The sequence below is a fragment of the Vulpes vulpes genome, chromosome 6, assembly GCF_048418805.1.
Source record: "Vulpes vulpes isolate BD-2025 chromosome 6, VulVul3, whole genome shotgun sequence".
NCBI lineage: Eukaryota > Metazoa > Chordata > Mammalia > Carnivora > Canidae > Vulpes > Vulpes vulpes.
Window position 1 is genome coordinate 77,339,869 of NC_132785.1, and position 23,432 is coordinate 77,363,300.

The following is a 23,432-nucleotide window of genomic DNA, read 5'->3' on the forward strand; positions in this document are numbered from 1 at the left end:
TCATTTTATATATGTATAATTGAGATATTTTTACTGTATTTGTGTATTGCCTTACTACTATTACTTAGTACTTTTCTTTAATTTGAGTTACTTTTTAACTTAAATGAGTTTATTTAAAATGGGTACATTATTATTAGGATGAAAAGAAAGTCATTTTTTCTGAACCACAAAATATTATCTTGATTATCACCAGGATCCTGCCTCTAACTGATTCACATGAATACCACTTCTTGGGTAAACAAACTTCCCTCTTCTTTTGGGCCCCATCCTCCACTGAAGACCAGATTCCTGCTATGTTTCACCCATATCAATTGGCCATTCTTCAACTTGTGCCCAACTCCCAACTCTGAAACCTTGGATTTATATGTGACTTCCCCTTCCCTTGCCTTTCACCCACAATGACTCTCCAAGGCCTAAATTCCTTCTAACATTATTGCTTGTAATTTTTTCTGTCTCTTTTCCAATTGCCTTCATCCTAGTCTGGGTACTGGTGACCTTATGTTTGGATTAATGCAGTCGCCTCCTGGTTTTTCTTCATTTCTCAAGTCCTACTTTCCTAAGTTCATCTTGTATGATGCTAGCATATTGATCTATTGGGAATAATGGGTAATAAGGAAGATGTACAAATAATAGCTGGCCAGAGAAAATCCATGACTGCTGTGAAAGAGAAGTGACTTATCTTGCAATGGGCTACAGACTCCATCAGAAGTCATGCTATCTTTCTAAAGCACACATTTAGGGTATGAAGTGAATCCTGCCAAGGCTAAGTGAACCCACTCATTGCTAACTACTTTAGGTGAATTTTATATTTCAGGCTGACACCTTCTAGGTGTGGAGCCCTTAGCATCCACCTTTCTTTCTTTCTTTCTTTCTTTCTTTCTTTCTTTCTTTCTTTCTTCTTTCTTTCTTTCTTCTTTCTTCTTTATTTTCTTTCTCTTTGTTTCTCTTTCTCTCTTTAAAACATCTCTTTAAAACATAAAACATTTTAAAGTATCTTTAAAGACTATGGCATCTTGATGAAAAAAGTGTTAGGCTAGTGGGCATAGGTGGTGTTTTCATCTATAAATTTATCTGAACATTGAGACTTTAAAAATAAAATGAGTGCATGAGAGGCAAATGGTTATCTACTAAGTGTGTCATAAAATGACCTTGATTTCTGGACAGTTATTTAACCACTATAACTTGGCAGGAATTAAAATTTCTCATTAGAAAAGTTCCATGTTAATTGTTTTGGATTGTTGCAGCTGCTATTAAATATTAAGAAATTACAGAAATTTACTTATTTTTGGTAAAAAGAGGCAGCACTACCCTAAGGTAATTAGCACTTATTGAGTATTTACTACATGCCGGCCACTTTGCTAGGTGTTTTATATATATTATCCTTCTTTTTCTTAAATACACATTTCTTAACAAGACTGTATTTGAAAAAACTCTCAAAAGAAGATAAATAACTTGTCCAAGTACAAATATCTAGTTACGATGTAAAGGCAAGATTTGAAATCAAGTGGTCTAATTCTGGAACCTTTACCCTTTACCCCTTTGCAACAGTGCTCTTTCATAACAATTAATAGGTGTCTGGTTTAATACAAGAACAGACTCTCAGTTACAAAAATGACTGGGATAGAATGTCTTTTATAAAACTAAGGGGAATGGTTGGACAAGAAAGACTTGGAGAATGGATTAAGAAAGCTCTAAACTGGAACCAGAAGTGTTTCAAGAGTAGGAGAAGAGAAAACCGTAAAAAAACTTTATGGTTTATTGTTTTGGCATTGTGCGGGACATATTAGAAATGCCATAGAAAATGGTGCTGGGCAATAGTCCTGTAACTCATCCCACCAAGTATCTTGTATTTATTTGTGTTAACACGTCAAGATCTGTTATAATTCATGAACTTTACTCTGGACATTTGAGGCCATAAAATTAGTCTCTAGCATCTTTGGCACAGGAAAGAGGAATAATATACTCCAGCAAGCCAAGCCAGACTGGGGGCATAAAAAGACCTCTTTTGATACAGCAAATTGAACAAGCACAGAGGTATGACAAAGGAATAGTGCAGGATTGCTCAGATATATGCCTGAAGGCCTCATTCAGCAAACAAGCAGAGAATCTGGTCAGTCTCTATTGACCACTTCTACTCTTAGAGGCTCATTAGTATAATAAAAGCTATTAGGGCTCTGTTCTCAGTCATGACCAACATGACTTAGATAAATTAAATAAAAAAGAGAAATCAGGTAATAGTGACCATGAAGAAATGACTGACACAAGGGCCTGTGAGAGGATTGTTGAGAATTTTAGGAGGGAAAAGGGTAAAAAGTCTGTAAAAATATAGATACCACGTGTCTTGAGATTCCAACTGGAAGGAAGTTTAAAAGATGCGGGATGCCCTAAATCCCCTCAAATTCTCACAAAAATAGTTATGAGTGATCTATTGCATTCAGAGTTTTAAAAATATACAAAGATGAAAGGATAAATACAGATCCATAGATAAATATAAAAGTGACATGTGGCTATAATAATTACATCAAAAAGCATAAGATCCAGAATGGGTTGAGGCCTGTGAATCATGCTAAGAATAAAAAAGTATTTTTTTCATATTAGTTTAAGAGCAAAGAGAGAATATAGGTAGGATAACCCCATCAATATGAATGAATAGTGTGATGACAACATATGACAGGACTGCCTTAATTTGATTTTGAAAAAAGGTTGAGGTTTTAAATAAACAGAAATATGATAAAGAGAAAAGGAAGCTGATAAACTTGGACTTTGCTTTTCTCAAATCTGATGAAGAGAATAATCTTTAGCTTAGAAAGAAGGGAAAAAGAAGCAATAAAAGAAATTTGAAGCCCAAGTTTGGTAAAAGACTGTAAGAGTTAACTTAGATATCTGAGCCTGTCAGCTCAGATAGGTTGAAGCCTTTTGCATCCCTGTCAACAGCAGCTCTGAGGAGGTGCTGCAGTGGGAGAGAAGCTAGAAGCCTGAGGACTGGCAACTGCAAATCCTAGTTTTATTTATTTTTTTAAGGATAAGGGTTATGGTTTCTGTAATATATGTATTGATCTTAGACAAAACTCTGAAATGATTAAATGAATCATTAACGGAATTGTAAGAACCTTAGAAGAACCCCCTTCTATACAGCTTCTAAGAGGAAGCAGTTATCACTTGGAGCCAGAATGAGTTTCCTAAGGACAAACCACAGAAGACCAATCTCATTTCTCTTTTAGACTTACTAGATTGAGCATGAGAAAAGTAACAGACCTGGAGTTCAGTGAAAGGCTATCATGGTAAAGAGCTTGGCCTACAAGAAGGCTCATTAAACGTTAGTTATTGTTATTAGCCTTTGGATTTCAGCAATCCATTTATGCAATGGAATTTATCAAACTCCCAATAATAGTTTTGTAGACAAGACTGCAATCAGGTGAACTCCTAGAAGGATTTGTAATCAGTTATGCAAAAGCCTGTAGTAGACTGTGATAGGGCTGTGTCCAATTCAGCATATTTCCTAATAATTTGGATAAGGCTATGGAAGGTTTACTAATTGGATTTGTAGATAACATTCAAATATGATTGATAAGATTTGGTTGGTCAGATCTCAGATGAAATTTAATCGGAATAAATGTATGGTTCTGCCCTTTGGTCTATAAGCTCAGTGCGTAGATATGGGATGACATGACTCAGAGCAAATGTGAAAGGCTTCAGAGTTTTAGGCTATGATTTAGTTTTGTGATAGGAAGACAAGTGCAGTCATAGTTTGTGCTGATTGATGAATACCATAAAAGAAGATCATCTTTCTTCTGGTTGATCTGATCACATCACACCTGACCTGTTGTGCCCAGATCAGGGTATCCAATCCCAGGAGCAACACTGACAAATTGGAAATGATTTGGCAGAGAGCATTCAAGATGACAAAGCACACTACTTCAGAAACATGTCACGTAATATAGAATTGAAGGGACTGGTGATGTGTATCTGGGGGAAAAGCTGGCCCAAGAAAGTCACCTGTATTCAAATATTTGATTGTCAGTCTGATGGAAGGAGCTAAACTATACCTGTATGATCCGGAGGTTTGAATTGAGACTGGTAGATGAAAGTTGTTAGGCTCTATAACAAGCAAACAACTGGGGGAATTTCAGAGAGAAATTGGCTGCCTTTGGATATATCCAAGTCCTCTGTTCCCCATCATGTTCAAGCCAGGATGGATGACCATTTGGTGGAGAAACTGTAGGGGAAATTCAGACATTAACTGGGTGGTGAGATGGAATGGTCTGTGCTCTGAGCTTTCATTATTCATTATCACTTCTTTACCTAAGAAATTACAGTAGCTCTCTCCTTCCTACTGCAGGGAGCCCAAATCTCTACCTCATTTACAAGAACCACCCTTTATCTGGCCTTTTTCTACTTACTCAATCATATTTCTCTGCTTTTCACAAGGAAAACCTCCCTGCTTTCTTCCTTAAATCTAGTCTCAACAAAACAAAACAAAACAAAAAAACCCAAACAAAAAAACCCAGAGTATCCCACGGAGAAAAAAATATCTTTAGATGAGCTATTATCACGAATTCTGCAAATTTTCTAGGAAATCTCAGAAAACAGTACTCCTAATATCTATAATGATTAAAAGGCAATTATTTAAGAGATGGAAATGCATTTGGTTTTTCCCAAGCAGTAGAAATAGAAAACAGTACAACTGTAAGAAGTACAAATTGGTAAATGTTGCTCAAATAGTTATATAAAGCATTAAAGTTCATTTTGGCTTATGCTTGTAATTAGTAGTCATGCCAAATTTTAAGAGACTAAGGGAAAATTCTATCAAAAATTCCAACCAAGGAGAGCTTGGCTGGCTCAGTTGGTGAAACATGCAACTCTTGATCTTGGGGTTTTAAGTTTGAGCCCCATATTGGGTGTAGAAATTACCTAAAAAAATAAAATTTTAGGAAAAAAAAAACAAGAAGAGTAGATCTATGGAGGGAAAAATCTTATATTTCGTCTTTAATAGTTTTAAGGCAATAAATAAAATATTATAAATATGGTATTTTTATTGCTGTGAAGGTATATATATATATATATATATATATATATATATATATATACTTAGGAAAGGATTTAGAGGAAAATATCAACTTACCTTATGATTTATATTCTGTTATAAAATATACATAGAAATTAGGAGTTCAAATAGAAGATAGACCATTAAATATGGGAGAAAGATCTAATTCTCATGTTACAGCTTTCCTTAACAGCATACTTTATATTTTCTTGAAGGTGAAATCATCAGAATTTTTGCAAATCAGAGGAAAAGAAGTTAAGCGAACACAAAAAAGTAAATTAGGAATTACACAACAGAGACAAAGAAGGTGTTCAAAACCCCAGTGGGATCAAAAACTACCTAAGAACAAGTAACTTCCTTACGTTTACAAATTTTACTATCTAAAGAGAAGTTATTTAGTAGCATTAATACTGAAAAGTACATTTTTTAAAGGAAAATGAAATATTTTAGAAATTCATATATGAGGCCTAAGGTAAACTTTCCCATAGGAAGAGCTAGTGTCAGATACTGTGGTTAGGATATATGTGCTCTACTTCACACTTCTATTACTGTTTTTGGCCAATGTGCTTAGTTTAATGATACAACAAATGATATAACTAGAATAAGAATAGCTCTTTGTGAGACTAAGGAAAATTAAATGTTAACATGTTAGATCTGATATTTTTTGTCACAGTAATGCCTAATTTGTCTTAACTGCTTATTATATTGGTTAATTGTGTAATGGCAAAATAAAATAAAATTCAACCCATAGGCCAGTCAATTTGGTAATTTAGATGACCTTATTTTTCTCTACTGCAATTTCATGTTTTATTTCCTCCTCCCCTCAATTTTTAGTAGAAATTCTGATTATTCAGTGGTACAACTACAATTTTGAATCATATGTGTAAAAGCGATTTAGATTTATGGGTTTATCTTTTGCCAATCATCTTGTTGAAACTGGTTTTCTCCTTATTTTACCACTTGGTTTTTATGGGTTGGTTTATTCTAGATTCTTGTTCATTTGACTCTTTATTGGGACTTAAAGAAGCTTTAATTATTAGCTTTTGTTGTTGCTTAGAGCACTGAAAGGTGTGCTGGACATGGAAGACAACCTTTTTATGGCCAGCCTAAACTTTGTAAATGGATATTACTCACAATTTAGTAGCTGAGAATAGACTCATGGGAAAAGAATTCCAAAGTTTATGAAAGAGTTGAATTGGCATTTAAGTGACCCTGTACATGCCATTGCTTATCTGCATTGCTTTAAGCTCATTTAGTTAGCAAGATTATGTATTAAAACAAATAGTGACAGCAGACAACAAGTATTTTACCTTCAATAAATAGTTACTGTCAGATTACCAATGAAGCAGAAACTTCTTGATTTTTTTTCCCTAAAAAACCTTGCATTTAGTGCATTAAGCAAAGTAGTGTGGCCACACACAGAGTCAAGAGTCTTTTCTTTTTTATGTCTTAGTGTTTCAAAGAATGACAAATAGTCCTGTTTAAGGGGAGTGTGCTATAAAAACATACAGCCTTTCTCGAGCATGCCAAAAATATTTGTAGATCTTTTTGATAGATATAATACTGTGTTAATTCATTAAAATTGAAATGAGAAATTTCCATTAGAGAGAATTAAGAATAAGATGTAGAGGAATGAAAATCTGATAGTTAGGAAATTTATATAATGAAAGAGAATTTTGGAAAAATATTTCTGAAAATCTTTGATTCACTGCTCCTTTCCCTTTAAATGTTTTTTTTTTTTTTTAACCTAATTTTACTCACCGGTGACTAGACTCCAGATTAAATTGTTTTTTTGGAAATGTAATGTTATTTAGCTCAATAACCTAGGGAGATTTGCTTTCAAATCTGTTATTACAGTATGATGGAAGTATAGGAATTCAGATTGTGATGCTTTTTCAAGGAAAAAAAAAAAACGTAATGTAATCTCAAGTACATACCATTAGCCAAGACCTGTATAGACAGAATGATGATATAGATGAGCTTGACATCAGAGCTCACCTTTTTCTCCCCATTCCCCTTTCTTCTCCACTCCTTTCCTAGTATCCCTGGCTTTCTGGACACTTATTTTCACTCCTCCAGTTAGGTTTCTTTGTCTCAGGCATTTCCAAATACTCTAGTTTTACCTTCCCCCACCCCTTACCCTACTCAAACATGTACAGATTTTATGTCCTGTTCTTGTTTTGGAAATGATATAAACTGCTCTCTATTTGTGATTCAATAATGTCCATATTGTGCCTAGTAATGGGTTAGGTGCTGTCTAGTACACATTAGTAATAACAGCAATAAAAATTAAACAAGCATTTCTTGAGACTTCCATAGGCTAGGGACTCTATTATTCTCAGTTTTACAAAGGCAATAGTTAGAGATTTGTTTTAATAGTTAGGGATTTTTATTTTCGTCTTACAGAAGACCTTCAGAGAAGCCAGTGATAGAGCTTGAAAATGTTAGAACTGAGACTCTGGTCCAACTCTAAAGTCTATATTCTTTATATTATGCTACTATCCAGAATATAAGGAGCAGTTTATGGGAAGATTGGCATTAACCCATTAGATAAAGGGTCAGAAGGGAGTAGAAGATAAAGGCATAAGAAGAAGGCAATGTATGAAACGAGATATTTGTAAAAAAGAAAAAAAACAGTCAATTTTGCAGAGAAGTTTGTCTTGGAGGTATTGTTTGAAGGATGTTTAAATGTGGACAAAAGGATAGAGAGCATTTGATCCATAATTGAAAGAAATAACAAGTATTGCTGCCCTCCTGAATTGTCCTGGAGATAGATAGTAATAGCTAATATCTGCCATGTGAGAGACACTATTTTAATACATTCAATCTTTCCTTTTTTTTTTTGTATTGAAGTATAGTTGACATACAATGCTACATTAGTTTCAGGTATATGACCTAATGATTCAACAATTTTGTATGTTATACTAGGCTCACCACAAGTGTAGCTCCCATCTGTCACCACACAGTACTATTACAGTACTACTGACTATATTCCCTATCCTGTGTCTTTTATTCTCATGACTTATTCATTCCATAATTGGAAGCAGATGTATCTCATTCCCTTTCACCCACTTTGCCCACTCCTCCACCCTGCCCCCCTCTGACAACCCCCACCCCTCTGGCAAGCAAAGGAGTTTGTTCTCAACTCCTTTCTTTATTAAAGTAATTTTATTCAGGATGTGCTAGTGTTGCTATTTCCAATTTGCCAAGGTATAAATAAATTAATTGGCTTGCTTATGACCTAGTGGTAATTTTAAATAGGATTTGAACAGAGGCGGTATGACTCGAACCCCTGCGTTAGAAGGAAAGCCAGATGTGGAGAGCCTTGAAACTTAGAGAGAGGAAATTAGATGAATGCAGCATGCACCAGAGAACTGTTACACTGGGCAAAGGAGTATCTAAAGACCAGTGTGATAGAATTTTGCAGGAGGAATTGAAGAGAGGAAGAAACAGAGGGAGTGGTGCTCAATTCGACTGGCAGAGCCCTGCTGACACAGGCCTAAGTGATAAAGACCTTGACTGGAGTATATTGAAAGTGAGGAGGGAGAAGCAGCAGCCCTGGGTGGCAGAGAAGCTCAGTTTTGCATAGGATGTGCAAGTGAAGAGAAGAGAAGTCAAAGATGGCTCAGTGTTTTGTATCTTAAAGGCCAGGGAGTGAGGTGAGATAGTCATTCTGGAGATGAAATCTGGGAGGTCTTAGCACAGGAGCAAAAACAATTGAAACATCTAACCTTGCTTTTCTGATGTACAAAGAGGAGTTCAGCCTAGGAAGTCATACCCAGTTTGGAAGATGGAGAAAGAAAATGGTGTGACTAAATCAAATTATGATGAATTTGAGAGGTAGATGGAGAGCTGGGATAGCAGGTTTAAGAAAACTCACAAAGAGCAATTTCAGGAAGGATCATCAACATTGTCTACTATGTCTTGGAGGTCCTAGAGAACATGATCTAAAGTTCATTTGATTTGATGAAAAGGTCATCATTTGGTTAAAGCATAGAATATAATTTTAGTAGGAAGGTGGGGATGGAATAGTACTGGAAAGGGGCTCCTTCCACCTCAGGGGTCAATAACAGGCAGTAATAGGGGAAAAAAAGTGGTGTATACACCACTTTTGTCTGCAGCATTGTATTTAGATCTTAGTAGTTACTCACTAATTTTATGACCTATCCAAAATAAACCTGCTCTAAAATAATAATACCTCCCATATGGTAAGTTCATTGTGGGAATTATAGAGAATATGTGTAAATCATTGAGCACAGAGTAGTAGTAGTAGTACATGGTAGGTGCTCAGTATGTATTTGTTGATTGGATGGCAAGTGACAATGGGAATTAAAAAGATCTTCATGGGGGATCCTTGGGTGGCTTAGCGGTTCAGCACCTGCCTTCAGCTCAGGGCGTGATCCTGGAGTCCCGGGATCGAGTCCTGGGATCGAGTCCTGCCTCGGGCTCTCTGCATGGAGCCTGCTTCTCCCTCTTCTTCTCCCTCTGTCTGTGTCTCTGCCTCTCTTGGTCTGTGTCATGAATAAATAAATAAAATCTAAAAACAAAAAAAAAAAGATCTTCATGCCTTCTTCTCTACTTTGGAAAGGCAAGAGAGAGGCAGTTTCTAGTATAGTAGGAAGGAACGTGCTGCATAAACTAGAGACCTGGGTTCTATTGACGCTGGTTAATAGATCATGTACTGTGTTGTTCTACTTCTTCTGGGACATTAGCATTTGTTCAGAGTAGCAAAGACATAATGCATGATGGCTAGATATAGTATCACCAACTGAGTTACAGAAATCAGGAGGGAAGAGATTTAGGGTGAGATGACAATGAGTTTGTTTATAAACCTATTGTTTTTGAGGTATCTGTAAGTCATATAGGTTGAGATTGTCAGCAGAAAGTTGGATCTGGTCAATGGTGATATTAAATTTTTTATAAACCATTATTATATTTTTAAATCCCATACATTTAGACACCCATTTTAGAGCCTAAACTAAACCGTCAATGTCAATGTATTTTATATCAAAAGACCACAAAATGATCAAAGAAGTCCACTTTCTTTTTTCTGCTGCAGAATTTTGCAAGACTACCCCACTCCTACCCTTCATGATCTGTGTACCACTATCCCAGCCCAGAAGCTGCCTGTTAACTTGCACTTGGCTTCTCGAGTGTACCATACAGCTGACAAGAAAGGTCACAATACTTTGCTTGCGATATTGGGAACCTCTTTCTTAGATGGTCACTTTACAGATGAAGAGCGAAGAAACAGGTAAGAGTTCCACTGGTAATTTTCTTTTAAATTGGATTTAAACTGTCAAAGAAATTCTGCCATTGAGGTTTAGATTTTGAAGATTAAATTCTGTATTTAGACATGAGAGAGGAGTTTTTGTCCTTTTCCATTACTTCCCAGTATGTACAATCTTGGACAGTGTCTTCATTTCCAGCTATTAATAACATAGATGGTGGCCTATTATAAGGTAACTTTAGTTTAGTGGTGTCTAGTTACCAAAAAGTGTCACATACCTTAGCTCATTTGTTCTTCATAACAACTCTGCAGTACAGATGTGAAAATTGTGACTCATAAAAATCAAACCACTTTGCTAGGCTTATACAGTCAAGAAAATCACAGATTTGAGATTCAAAGTCATTCTTTTAGGGCACCCCCGGTGGCACAGCGGTTTAGTGCCGCCTGCAGCACTGGGTCCTGGAGACCCAGGATCGAGTCCCGCGTCAGGCTCCCTGCATGGAGCCCGCTTCTCCCTCTGCCTGTGTCTCTGCCTCTCAGTCTCTCTCTCTCTGAATAAATAAATTAAAAAAAAAACTTAAAAAAAACCCAACAAAGTCATTCTTTTAGATTTCACACTACCATTGGACATGCTTAAGTCCAGTGATCATGTATAAAACTCATTGCCTGTGGAGTTTCTTCCATTTCTCTTCATGTCTCACTTTCCTTTTGTCATCTGAATATTCTTTTGTGAGCATGTAATTTATAACATCCTCATAATAGAGGAGAAAAGGGAAGGGAGCTCACATTTATTTAGCAGAAACTACATTCCTACACTATGTGGTGTGTTTTGCATTTTTTCTTTGTAAGTCTTCAACTATAAAAAGTCATAATTTCCATTTTATTCTTGAAGAAGGTTAGGCTCTGTAATATCAGGTTGCTTGCCCAAGCTCTCATCTTTGGATAGTGATAAGAATACAGATGTGTCTAACATAGTTTTTTTCAAACTTTTTTTCATTATCACTCCTTTAAGGAGGGCTTTTAGACTTTTCCTCCTAATTGCCCTTCTCCATTAAATTTTAATATCCTAGATAAATGTTGCATCTTTTTATGGGACTGTATCTATTACACACATACACACACAAATACATATATACATTTATATGCATGTCTGTGTGTATGTGTATGTATGCCATATACATAAAAAGAGTAAGCTTTCATCATCTCCCTACCCAGGCAACAACTTTCACCCCATTGGGGACAATATCACCTGCCCATTGAGAATGCATATTCATGGGATGCCTGGGTGGCTCAGCAGTTAAGCGTCTGCCTTCGGCTCAGGGAGTGATCCTGGAGTCCCAGGATTGAGTCCCACATCAGGCTCCGTGCATGGAGCCTGCTTCTCCCTCTGCCTGTGTCTGTGCCCCCCGCGCTCTCTCTCTCTCTCTCTCTGTGTGTCTCTCATTAATAAATAAATAAAATCTTAAAAAAAAGACAATGCATATTTGTAAGTCTCTTGCTTTTCAGAAGAGCTGATAGGAATCCTGAAACATCATCTACTACACATCTGAGAATATTGAGAACATTAAATACTAAGTTAAATTTAAATAGAAACGTTTTAAGTATTATATTTTAAATACTTCATTAAAATATGAGGATATTTTAAAAGACCACTTTTAATTACATGAGCTATCACAAAATTATTAGTAACTAACCCACTATTTTCATGGTCTATTCTGAGCTCATTTCTTCAAACTTGAGTTTTAGTAAGAATTGTAATATTTTATTGCATTCTTTCATGGCTTAAAAATCATCTGGTTTCCCTGTGTTCAGTAATCACAATGAAATTCAATTTAAATTCCTAAAAGAAGGTTATTCTCATGTTTATTTTCTGTTGAGGCAAAAATATTTTTCAAGGATTTAATTTAATCTTATACATCGAAGTCTTTTAGTTTTGATTTATCAGTAAGTGTTTTGAAAATTTTGAAACAAATTAAATGTGAAGAATTTTGGAAATTTCAAAACTTCCTGCTTCTCTGGTAGAAAGTAACAGTTCTATATGACTGTTGGAATATCTTTTAAAAGCCTAAAGCTGCGAGTTGGAAAAAAAGATATAAACATAATCTAGTAGTCATGGAACTACTATTTTGAATAATTTCTATTGGCATTGTAAGCTAAGCAATATTTTGAGGAGTTACAGCTTCTATTAGTCATGCAAAGTGTTAAAAATACTGGTTCCTTTCCAATTCTAAATTTTTTTTTCTTCAAGTAGATCATTCTTTTTCCAAGAGAGTCAATAAATGTTCTATTTGATGATGATAATTCTTGGCAATTTGTTCCTAAGTACCAAATAAGAAGTTAATTTAAGTACTGAATATTTAATTCTCTGGCATCTATCTCTTGAGGATTACCTTGCTAAACATAGCTTAACCTTTTCAAAATATATCTGTCTGCGGAGCCTACAAGTTCGGAGAAATGTATAATTTTTTCTGCACTAATAAGTGTTCTCAAGAAAGGTAACTGTAAACACAAAATGAATCCCCTTTCATCTGGTGATTTTTTGGTTTTTCTGTGAGATGAATAGTTAACAACAAAGCATAACAATTTTTGTGGTTATATCATTTTAATGCTTTCCTAATTCTGCATATAGTAATTGTTATTTGTGGTGAACACTAAGGGTATTTAAAATTTTTTAAATTTAGATTCAATTAATTAACATGTAATGTGTTATTGGTTTCAGAGGTAGAGGTCAGTGATTCATCGGTTGTATATAACACCCAGTGCTCATTATATCACGTGCCCTCCTTAATGTCCATCACCCAGTTACCTGTCCCCCCATTCCCCCTCCAATAACCCTCAGCTTATTTCCTAGGATTAAGAGTCAAGGATATTTTAATGGAGTAGCATAGGTACATAGTTAGGTTTATTTAAAATAACAATATATTGTTCAAACTTACATTTATCTTGCTAAATAGCAATTTTGATGAGAACTATAAAAAATGTTTCATATTGCTTATAATTTTCCTTTAAGGTTTCTGTATTCTATTTTTTTAAAAATATTTTATTTATTCACAAAAGACAAAGAGACAGAGAGAGGAAGAGACATAGACAGAGGGAGAAGCAAGCTCCATGCAGGATGCCCAATATGGGACTCGATCCCGACACTCCGGGATCATGTCCTGAGCCAAAGGCAGACTCAACCACTGAGCCACCCAGGCATCCCTAAAGTTTCTGTGCTCTAAAGAGAAGTTTATAGTTGTTTAGTTAGAATTCTTAGCATGGAATTTTAGATTTGGAGTTTTAAAATAAAGTAAAACATGAAAAGTGTTTAAACACTTAGATTAGTTAACAGTTTGGTGAATAGCCTTCTAACATCTCTTGTATGTGAATTTGTTTAAACCATGTATAGAATTCTATAGACTGATTTTTCACCCAAGGTTATATGTGAACATTTAAATATTTTCATATTATTTACTAACTTAACCAAGCTACTGTGTAAGAAGATTCCAAGTGTGGACTTACTTAAACTTTTTGATACAACTTTTCTCCAGAAAAATTATATGGACTTCTACTGCTATCAGTGATTTATGATACTGTTCATTTCCTTTCACCCTTATCAAACAATTAATTGTCTATCTTCTTGATTTTTTCTAATCTGATGAGGAAACATCTTTTTATTATTATATTTTTATTCATTTTTAGTAAGAGTGAGCACACTTTTAGATGTCTTTTTGCTATTTTTCTCCTTTTGAGAATTATCAATTCCTATTCTATTGAGTCATTTCTTCCTTATTGATTTATAAGTGATTTTTTTATTTAAAGATTTTAATTATTTGTTATAGGTAATAGATATTTTCTTTTAATTTGTTTTTTGCTTTCTAATTTTGTTTGTGGTGTTTTATGCTATCCAGAAGTTTTAATTTTATGTAATAAAAACAAGCAATCACTTCACATGTGTTCTATTCTTTTATCATTTTTAGAAAACATAAATGTATTTAAACATAAATTTATTTAAACATTAATGTATTTTCTCATATTTTTTCTAGTAATTTTATAGCTTTCCTTGATCCATCTGTTATTAATTTGGTAAGAATGATGAGCGTTATTTTTTCCCAAATGACAAAGCAGTTGCCTATCATTTATTCCATAAATAATCCTATTTCCTCACTAATTTGAAATGCCAACTTCTCATACCTTAAATTCCAATGTGTTACTGAGTCTATTTATGGACTTATGTTCTATTTCACTGACTTGTCTATGTAAAATTGCTTGTGTATTTTGTTGATCCACCATCAATAAAGAAAGAGTTGGCAAAAAATGCTGTCTTACAAACATTGGCTGACCTTTTCAAGTCAGGTTCAACTTATAGCCAGCTTCCTGGTGGTAAGTAGTACTTAGGCTATAGATCCCAGACCTAACCCTCCACCTGGCTTCAAATTACAAGAGAAATTCTTAGTCACATTTTGAAAAGATGTGGACAGACTGTTAGTTCTATACACTAAAACAGCAGCAAGTGCAACAACTGGAAAACCAAAGATTAAATGTCAGAATTTAATGTTTAATTTCATTTATTTTGTTACAAAATAATAAAAATACAACACTTTAGCAAATTTGCAAAAAAATGCAAAACAACTGCCAAATTCAAAATCTTGCCATCCAGAGACAATACTGTTTACATTCTTAAATAGGTGATTCCAGACTTAAATCTATACAAATAAATGTCATAGAAGAAAATGGGGATAATGCTATGTACCTAATGTTTTGTAACCTGATTTCTTAAATTGTATTATAATTATCTTTTCATGTCAAGCAAGACAGATCTGAATAATCACTTAAATCAATCAGCAAATATCTTTGTGTACCTACTGTGTGGCAGGCATAGTTACCCACTAGGGAAGCATCTGCTAGCAATAGAAACATAATCTCTGCCCTCAGGGAATTGTGGAGATTAGCAGAAAAATAGGTGGTAAATTACTTATCCAGAATGTAACAATTTTTTTTAAGCTCATATCTTTTAAATTTTATTTATTTATTTATTTATTTATTTATTTATTTATTTATTTATTTATGATAGTCAGAGAGAGAGAGAGAGAGAGAGAGAGAGAGGCAGAGACACAGGCAGAGGGAGAAGCAGGCTCCATGCAGGGAGCCCGACATGGGATCCGATCCCGGTTCTCCAGGATTGCATCCTGGGCCAAAGGCAGGCGCCAAACCGCTGCGCCACCCAGGGATCCCAGAATGTAACAATTAATATGCAGATGTGCAGGGTGCTGTGGAAATTTGGAAGATTTCCTGATTATCTTGGAAGGTTTGAGGAAATGATACATTGCAACCTGAAGAGTGAATCAACATCACTTGGGAACTTGTTAGAAATGCAGATATCTTGAATGTACATTGACGTTTGAGAGTCCCTGTTGTGAACAGTTAGAACTCATCTAAGAATCAGAAAGAAGTCTAGCATTGGAGAACAGGAGGAGCAGTGTTGTAATGGAGGGTGAGTAAAGGCATGAATAAGATCATGTAGGATTTTACAGATACCCTGTATGTGTGTGTGAGGGCATGTATATGGGGTCTTGGGGGAGAGATTCTTATTCTCAGTGTACTGGGAAGTCATTGATAGAGTTTTTTGAGGAAGAATGACCTTATCAGATTTGCTATAAGATACACAGTTCTCAATTTGATTTTTTAGTAGCATTTTGCACAGTTGCACTTTAATCTCTTGACCTTTTGGATTATACTCTTTTTTGGTTCTCTTTCTGCCTCTCAGTCTACCTTCTTCTACCTTTCTGCCTTCTTAAGTCTACCTTGTTGGTGGTGTCTCCTTATCTCTTGACTTCAAAACATTGGATTGCCCAAACTTATACAGGACCTCTTTTCTCCCCTACTTACCAAAGTTTTAAATATTATTTATATGTTGATGACTATCATTTACTAAGATTCATGCAGAAGGATGTTCATTGTCCTTATAATAATTAAAAACTGGAAACAGCTTGGGTGTTTATCAATGGAAGATTTTTTTTTATGGTACATCCAATGATGATATATATTACAATCATGATTAAGAATGAGATAGTGCTCTATGTGCTGAAAGGAGGTAGAACTAAATATATAAACAGAAATATGATTATATACAATTTGTGTGTGTGTGTGTGTGTGTGTGGAAGGAAATTAAAGAAACTGTTGACTGTGGTCTTTTTGTTTTCATTATAAATTGTACACTAATTCCATAAAAAGTGAAACCCTACTTTGTCCTATTTTTTGCTTGCTTTATATGGTATATATTTGCCCTTTTATTTTTAACTGTTCTTAATTGTGTCACTTGTAGATTGCATAGACAGTAATGTTTTTTTTTTTAGCCAATCAATTTTTCTTATGATAGGTTGGATCACCCCTTATTCATTTATTGTCATATCAGATATACTTGATATTACTCTTGTCATCTTACTTTATATTCTTTCCCTTTTTCTTGTTTTAGTTCTTGGCTATTTCCTATAATCTGTCATATTTGCCAATATTTATCCATGTGTTTTTTAATTTGTATTATTATCTGATATCTAATGTTATGAGATAGAAATCTGAAGCCAGCCTGCTTTTAGTTTATTTGCAAGTAATCTGTTTCTTCTCCACTCCTCCTAGATGCTTCTTGGACTTTAAATTTTACCTTAAATAATCTCACTAGCACATGTTTCAGTGTGGATTGCTTTTTAATTAATTTTTCCTAAAAAAATTAATTTTTCCTGATACAAAGAAAGCCCTTTTAATATGCAAATATAGGTCTTCAGTTTAGGACTTTTTCTATCTTATTTTATTTTATTTTTTTATTTTATTTTTTTTTTTAATCTTATTTTAAATAGTATTTCCATTCTATTTATTTGGTGACTTTCTTCAGGTTTATCATTAGCCATATGTTGGATCTTTATTATCTATCCTCTACATTTATCATCACTTTGCTTACATTCATTTCCCAAACCTTTGTTCCATATCAATTGTTTCATTTTCTGCAGTATAAATTTAAAAAATTCTTCTAACTACCATTTTAATACTGCTATAGCATTTTCTTTTTTTCTTAATTCTGTTACTGTCTTAAGAAAAATCTAAGTCTTTTGTCTTATCTGAACTTTTGTTGCATGTTTCATGAAAGAATTGAAAAAATTTACTTGATAAATTTTTGTCAAGCAAGCACGCTTTTTCTAACACACTTTTTTTTAAAAAAAAATGTTTATTTATTTATTCATGAGAGACACACAGAGAGAGGCAGAGACACAGGCAGAGGGAGAAGCAGGCTTCATGCAGGAACATGATGCGGAACTCGATCCTAGGACCCCAGGATCATGCCCTAGGCCTAGGGCAGGGGCTAAACCGCTGAGCCACCCAAGGATCCCCTCAAATACACTTTTGGAGGGGCGCCTGGATAGCTAAGTTGGTTGAGCAATGCATGCTTGATTTCAGGTGAGGTCATGGTCTCCTTGTGATGGATCCAGCCCTGAGCCAAACTCCTTGCTCAGTGGGGTATCTGTTTCACTCCCCCTCACTCTGCCCCTCCCCCATTCACACACACACTCTCTCTCAAACAAATAAATAAATCTTTTAAAAAATAAAATACTTTTTGAGTTGTTTAATAAATTATTTTCAAAAGTATGTTCTTCATATAACTTTTAAATGATATATTTCTTTCTTATACTTGCAGACTCTCTTCACAGAACTCATATTTGATTTTTATGTATACTTTACAGTATACACTGCACACTTTGAATGAAGATAGGTCATTTCTGGTTGCCCAAAGTTAATACCAGATAGACTTACCTGGCATTTCCTGACTGCTCATCTTGGAGACATTAGAATACTATGTTTAGATCTTAAGTAGGAGCACTGGAAGATACAGTTTAATATTACTGATTTAGTCATCCAGAATCCTGAAGTTGTTGGGAGTAAGACAGACCAGGTTCTGATAATTTTGCCTCTACATATTTTCCCTGTGATTCTTAACTATTATACCTGAGGCCAGCCTTTTTCATTGGTTGTCTATAAGGCAAAGATACTTCTAGGCCTTTTTTTCTGTGCATGTACATATATATATACATATATCTTATAAAAATGATATTAAAGATGTTTTTGCAGTTTATATTCCTTTGAGGATTTTTTTTGAAACTGAAATACACATGAATAATTATTTTGGCTTACTATCTCTACTACATATAGTTTACAAATTAACTATATATAGTGTGCTTACATTTCAAAGATTTTATTTGAATCTTCTAAATATTGTGGTGATATTTGAATATGAAAAAAGAAAATGGATTGAGGTGCATTTATTATATAATTTAGTACTTTTAAAAAAGATTTCTTTATTTAAGAGAGAGAGAAGAAGAAGAAAGAGAGAAGATGGGGAGGACTTGAGTGGAGAGAAGGGCAGGAGGATAGAGAGAGAGAATCCTCAAGCAGACTCCCCACTGAGCATGGAGCCCAACATGGGGCTCGATCCCAGGACCCTGAGATCATGACCTGAGCCAAAATCAAGGATCAGATGCTTACCCAATTGAGCACCCAAGTGTCCCAATATAATTTAGTATTAACAACAACTTTATATAAACAGATAAAACCATTCCATTTCTCATATGAAGAAAATGTAGTTTAGAGATTAAATGATTAGTTCTTGTATATAGGGATGATAAAAGCTAAGATTCAGACCTACATCTCTTTGGTTCTAAATATAGTTACCATTCTATCCCACTATTTTGTGAACTTGTGCAGATCCTCTCATTTTTTTCTTTTCAGGCTTCATTCTGAATACTATTCTTATCTTGTTGGAACCAATCTGGATATTAGCTAGAAAGAATCTGAGAAGCTCTAGTTGAATAGTTTGAGATATGGATATTTTATTTAACCTTGGTGTTTTATTTTTATTTTTAATATATTTTTAAAGATTTTATTTATTTTTTTGAAAGATAGAGAGCACAAGCAGGGGGAGTGGCAAGCAGCGGGAGAGGGAGAAGCAGGCTCCCTGCTGAGCATTCCAGCACTCCAGGATCATGACGTTAGTCAAAGGCAGACACATAATTGAGCCACCCAGGCACCCCTAACCTTGATGTTTTATATTTGATCTATTGTGATGCAACATTGGAAGTAAGGCTTCTGCTTTATATTAGGGTGGAGGTTCTTATGTTGCTTGTTCCCTCTTAAGAATTGAAATCCTATTTCTGAGTACAAGGCCAGAGCTGGGGCCTTGCTAACTGTGGTAGACTTCCCTGATATTAATTACTTAATTACTGAAAGCTTTCACTGAATACTACCTTGTTTTGTTTTCCCCATTACTGGTTGCCCCCCACTAGAATGTGCCATTGTCCTATGTCAGAATTTTTGATGCCACTTCTAGTGCACCATCACCTGGTCTGTCATACTATGCTTGGAATATTGTATTCTATCTTCTTCTGCTCTGTGTTTTCTTCCAATGTGGGTATCTGGAACTGACTTTCCCCCACTATGCCCCATTTCCTGCATTGTCTTCCAATGGCTAGGTCTAATCCTGACCCCACCCCCACCCCTTACTTGGCCTTGTTCCTTGGTACATAATCCAGCAATGACCTAAAATATACAAAGCACATAAGACTTAATGCTTGTCTGAGGTCTAGCTGGGGATATGTCACAGAAGTACGTTTTAGAGCCATAAGAGATCTTAACTCTTTTCCTAGCCTAACCTTCTCATATTTATGGATGAGGAAACTGAGGATAAATTTCACCCTGAATCACAGTTGGTGTCAGAGTTAGAAGTAGAATCAATAGTAACTGCAATTAAATCCATTTTTAACAAATAACCCTTATACTTAAGTAAGCTTTAAGCATATCTAAAAAAATACAGATTGGGATGTTAGAAGTCATTTTACTATACACTATCAGTGTTTGATGAGATATTAGATTCGTGTTTTTTTCTTTTAGATGGAAATATAAGAACAGGAATTATTTGAACATTTATCTGATTTCATAACTCAGCATGTGAAAGCTGAAATTTTTTTTAAAGCAAAGCAATGTCATTCCACCAGATGTCACTGTTTGCATGTAACAATGAAGTTACAGTGATTAAAAATAAAATCCCCCACTTCCGTAATCATAATTTTGTAAAAAAAGAGAAAATCTGTATAGTTATCCTCTTATTCTTCTTTAGATTTATTATTTTATTAAGCTTATATTCCCTGAATTTTTAAAAAGTATTCAAAGTGTTCATTACTTCTGCTACAAATTTTTAAGATTATACTAAAGAAATTTACTATATATATATATATACTATATATATACTAAAATTTTCAAGAAGATGAACTCTTTAAGTCTTTTCTAGATCTAGGAGTTTGCTTTTCAAACAACATTTTTTTGTAAATTACTATTTCCTAAATTGTAGATTGTGACCAAAAAAAGGGGTTGTGGAATCAATTTAGTGGCTTACTATAAGCACTTAAAAAAACCATTGTGTGGAATAGAATATTCTATTGCATGTAAGTACATTTTTGGCAAAACTTTTGCACATAAGCACTCCTAAAATATCCCTGTATGCATCTTCTTTGAATTGTATAAAAACAGCTGTGAGCCCCATCCTGTGAATCCTCTTCTAGGTTTTGTTCCCCAGGGAGCAAGATAAATTCATTAGGAAGGGATAGTAAAGGTGTGGTGGTGGGGACTTTTTTTGGTTAGAGTAACAGCAAGGAGAGCAGAAGGGTCCTGGAGGGAGAACCCTTCTCTTTGCTTCACAGGAGGTAGCTCATGTTCACTTTTATGTAACTCATAGAATATGTATGCAGAGATTTCTAAAAAGTACTCATAGCTTAGAGCAACCTTCTCAAGCTTCTCTAATAGCAATCTACAATAAGAAATACATTTTATATCTCTGGCCCACAGGAGACAGGGAAAGAGGTTTAACTTACTCTGAGAGAGGTGGACATGTGTCCTTCATTCAATACCCTCAATGAAAATAGCAATACTAATTGTAATATCAACCACATACTGATCATGCACTGTGTGCAAACTCATATATGTTATTTCTAAGCATTTGATCCTGAAAGACCTGATTACTGTTGCTATAGATAGATGAAGAAACTGAGATGTAAGAAGGAAAAGTGATGTACCCCACATAACACAGCAAATGGCCAAAGTGGGGCTAAAATCCTGGTTTTAGCCTCATTCCAAAAGCTAGCTATTCTCACCACATCAGTGAATTTTAGCTTTCCCCTGGATAAGGACTGCCTGGAGTCTATGATAAGTGTATCAATTCCTTGGTTCTATCCCTAACCCCCTGAATTAGAATCTCTAGAGGAGGGAATCTGGGAAGCTATAGATTTGACAAACTCCCAGAATACTCTAATGATCAGGTTGTTTTAGGCAAGATTTCAGTAATACAACAATGGTTTTACATTAGTGGTTTTCAAACTTCAGTGTACATCAGAATCATCTACAGGGCTAGTTAAAACACAGATGACTGGATCCATTCTGAGATTCTGATTCACTAAGTATAATGGGGGTCAAGAATTTGCATTTTCTAGCAAGTTCCTATGTGATGTTAATGATGTTGGTTAGGGAGCACACTTTTAGAACCATTGTAGTACATCATACTGACCTGTGATTCTCAGTTCCCCAGGACAGAGTGTGGGACTGACTGGCTTTGGCTGTGAGGCTTTTTTGCTGTGCCAAAATACAACAATGCTTATTCAGTACCTACTACATTTGCATCCATAGAAGATAGAAAATGAATAAGAATCACTTTTCTCTTCAGACCAGTCTATGTCTACTGTGAAAAAGTTACACAGAATCAAAAATACTACATTCTACGATGAAAAATCAGGTCAAATGCAGCAGGAAAACTAGGAAGGAAAGATGAATTTATACCAGGTAGAGGGGGATTTATAAAGGTGTCATGAATGCATTGCAATCTGAAAGCCTTCTTTTCATCATTTTTAAGCTGCATTATATTGTCATTTGGTTTGCCTGTCTTCCCTACTGCCCCTTAGTAATCTTGACACCTCAGGCACCTTTAGCATAGCAAATATAGGTTTGGCCAGGAGTTAGGGAAGGGAAGTAGGATTGGCAAGTAGATATTGCCCAGACTATGAAGGACCCTGAAGGCAAGGCCCAGGAGCTTGGGTTTATACAATGTGTAGTCATTAAAGTATTTGGATGGGGGTGGCTGATGACATCCCTGGCAGGGTATATAGAATGGATTGGAGGAGAGAGATTCTAAGTGAGGAACCAGCAAAGATGATATCTTAGGACTCAAATGAGAGAAAATGCAATGGACAGGAGAGACACCATAGAAGGAGAATGAATAGGGCAGCCCTGGTGGCTTAGCGGTTCAGTAGTTCAAGAAAGCACATTAGAAGGAGGGTAATTGGGTGTTGAGTGGCAGTCTACTATATTCACCATATTGGCAGTTGAACTTTATCTTCTCTTTGAATTAAATTATTTTGACTAGTTGAGATAGGTGACTTTTCTCTGTGACTCTCCTTTGGCAAGCCATATCTCCATGAGCCTGTTTTTTTTAAGAGCTGGTATGATAGGATCTGAGGGTTTCAGCATATTATTAAGTAACTTAAGTCAGTTGGGAGGTTTGTGTACTCTTAATCTTCATATTTGATGGCTCATAAAGTGATTGTTCATATAATGGTATATCAAAAAGAGGTAACATTGGTTCTAAATACTTCCATGTGAGGGATCCCTGGGTAGCTCAGTGGTTGAGCATCTGCCTTCAGCTCAGGGTATGATTCTGGGGCCCCTGGATCGAGTCCCACATCGGGCTCCCTGCATGGAGCCTGTTTCTCCCTCTGCTTATGTCTCTGCCTCACTCTCTGTATCTCTCATGAATAAATAAACTCTTAAAAAATACTTCCATGTGAAATTGATGTAGCTATCGTTGGTGCAGGCCCATTTTGTACTCATTTTATATTCTTTTACAGTAAGTGCAAAAATTAGTACAAATTGATACAAGATTTAATACAAATTCAATGTATTTTTAAGCAGTTTGTCAGTCAATATATTTTGCCTTCACATTTTTATTTAGCTCATCTCTTTTGCTTAATTAAAGCTTTTGTTTATAAGTTTTGTGTCTCATGTATATCCTAATATAGAGAGAGTTTGTTGCCTAGAAGGAAAGACTTAATGCCATAGTTATTTCGTTCATCCTGACATGATATATGATTCAAG

The 23,432-nt window shown here is 35.1% G+C and overlaps 1 protein-coding gene across 2 annotated transcripts in view; it reads left to right on the forward strand.

Annotated features, from left to right (window-relative positions):
* Window positions 1-23,432, forward strand: part of LOC140599358 (uncharacterized) — a 105,862-nt gene that overhangs the window by 75,398 nt on the left and 7,032 nt on the right. For both annotated transcript variants that reach the window (XM_072761463.1, XM_072761464.1), the window contains one exon: window positions 10,104-10,298. In XM_072761463.1, coding sequence (XP_072617564.1) covers window positions 10,104-10,139 — 36 coding nt within the window. In that variant the 3' untranslated portion in view covers window positions 10,140-10,298. The remainder of the gene's footprint in view (window positions 1-10,103; window positions 10,299-23,432) is intronic.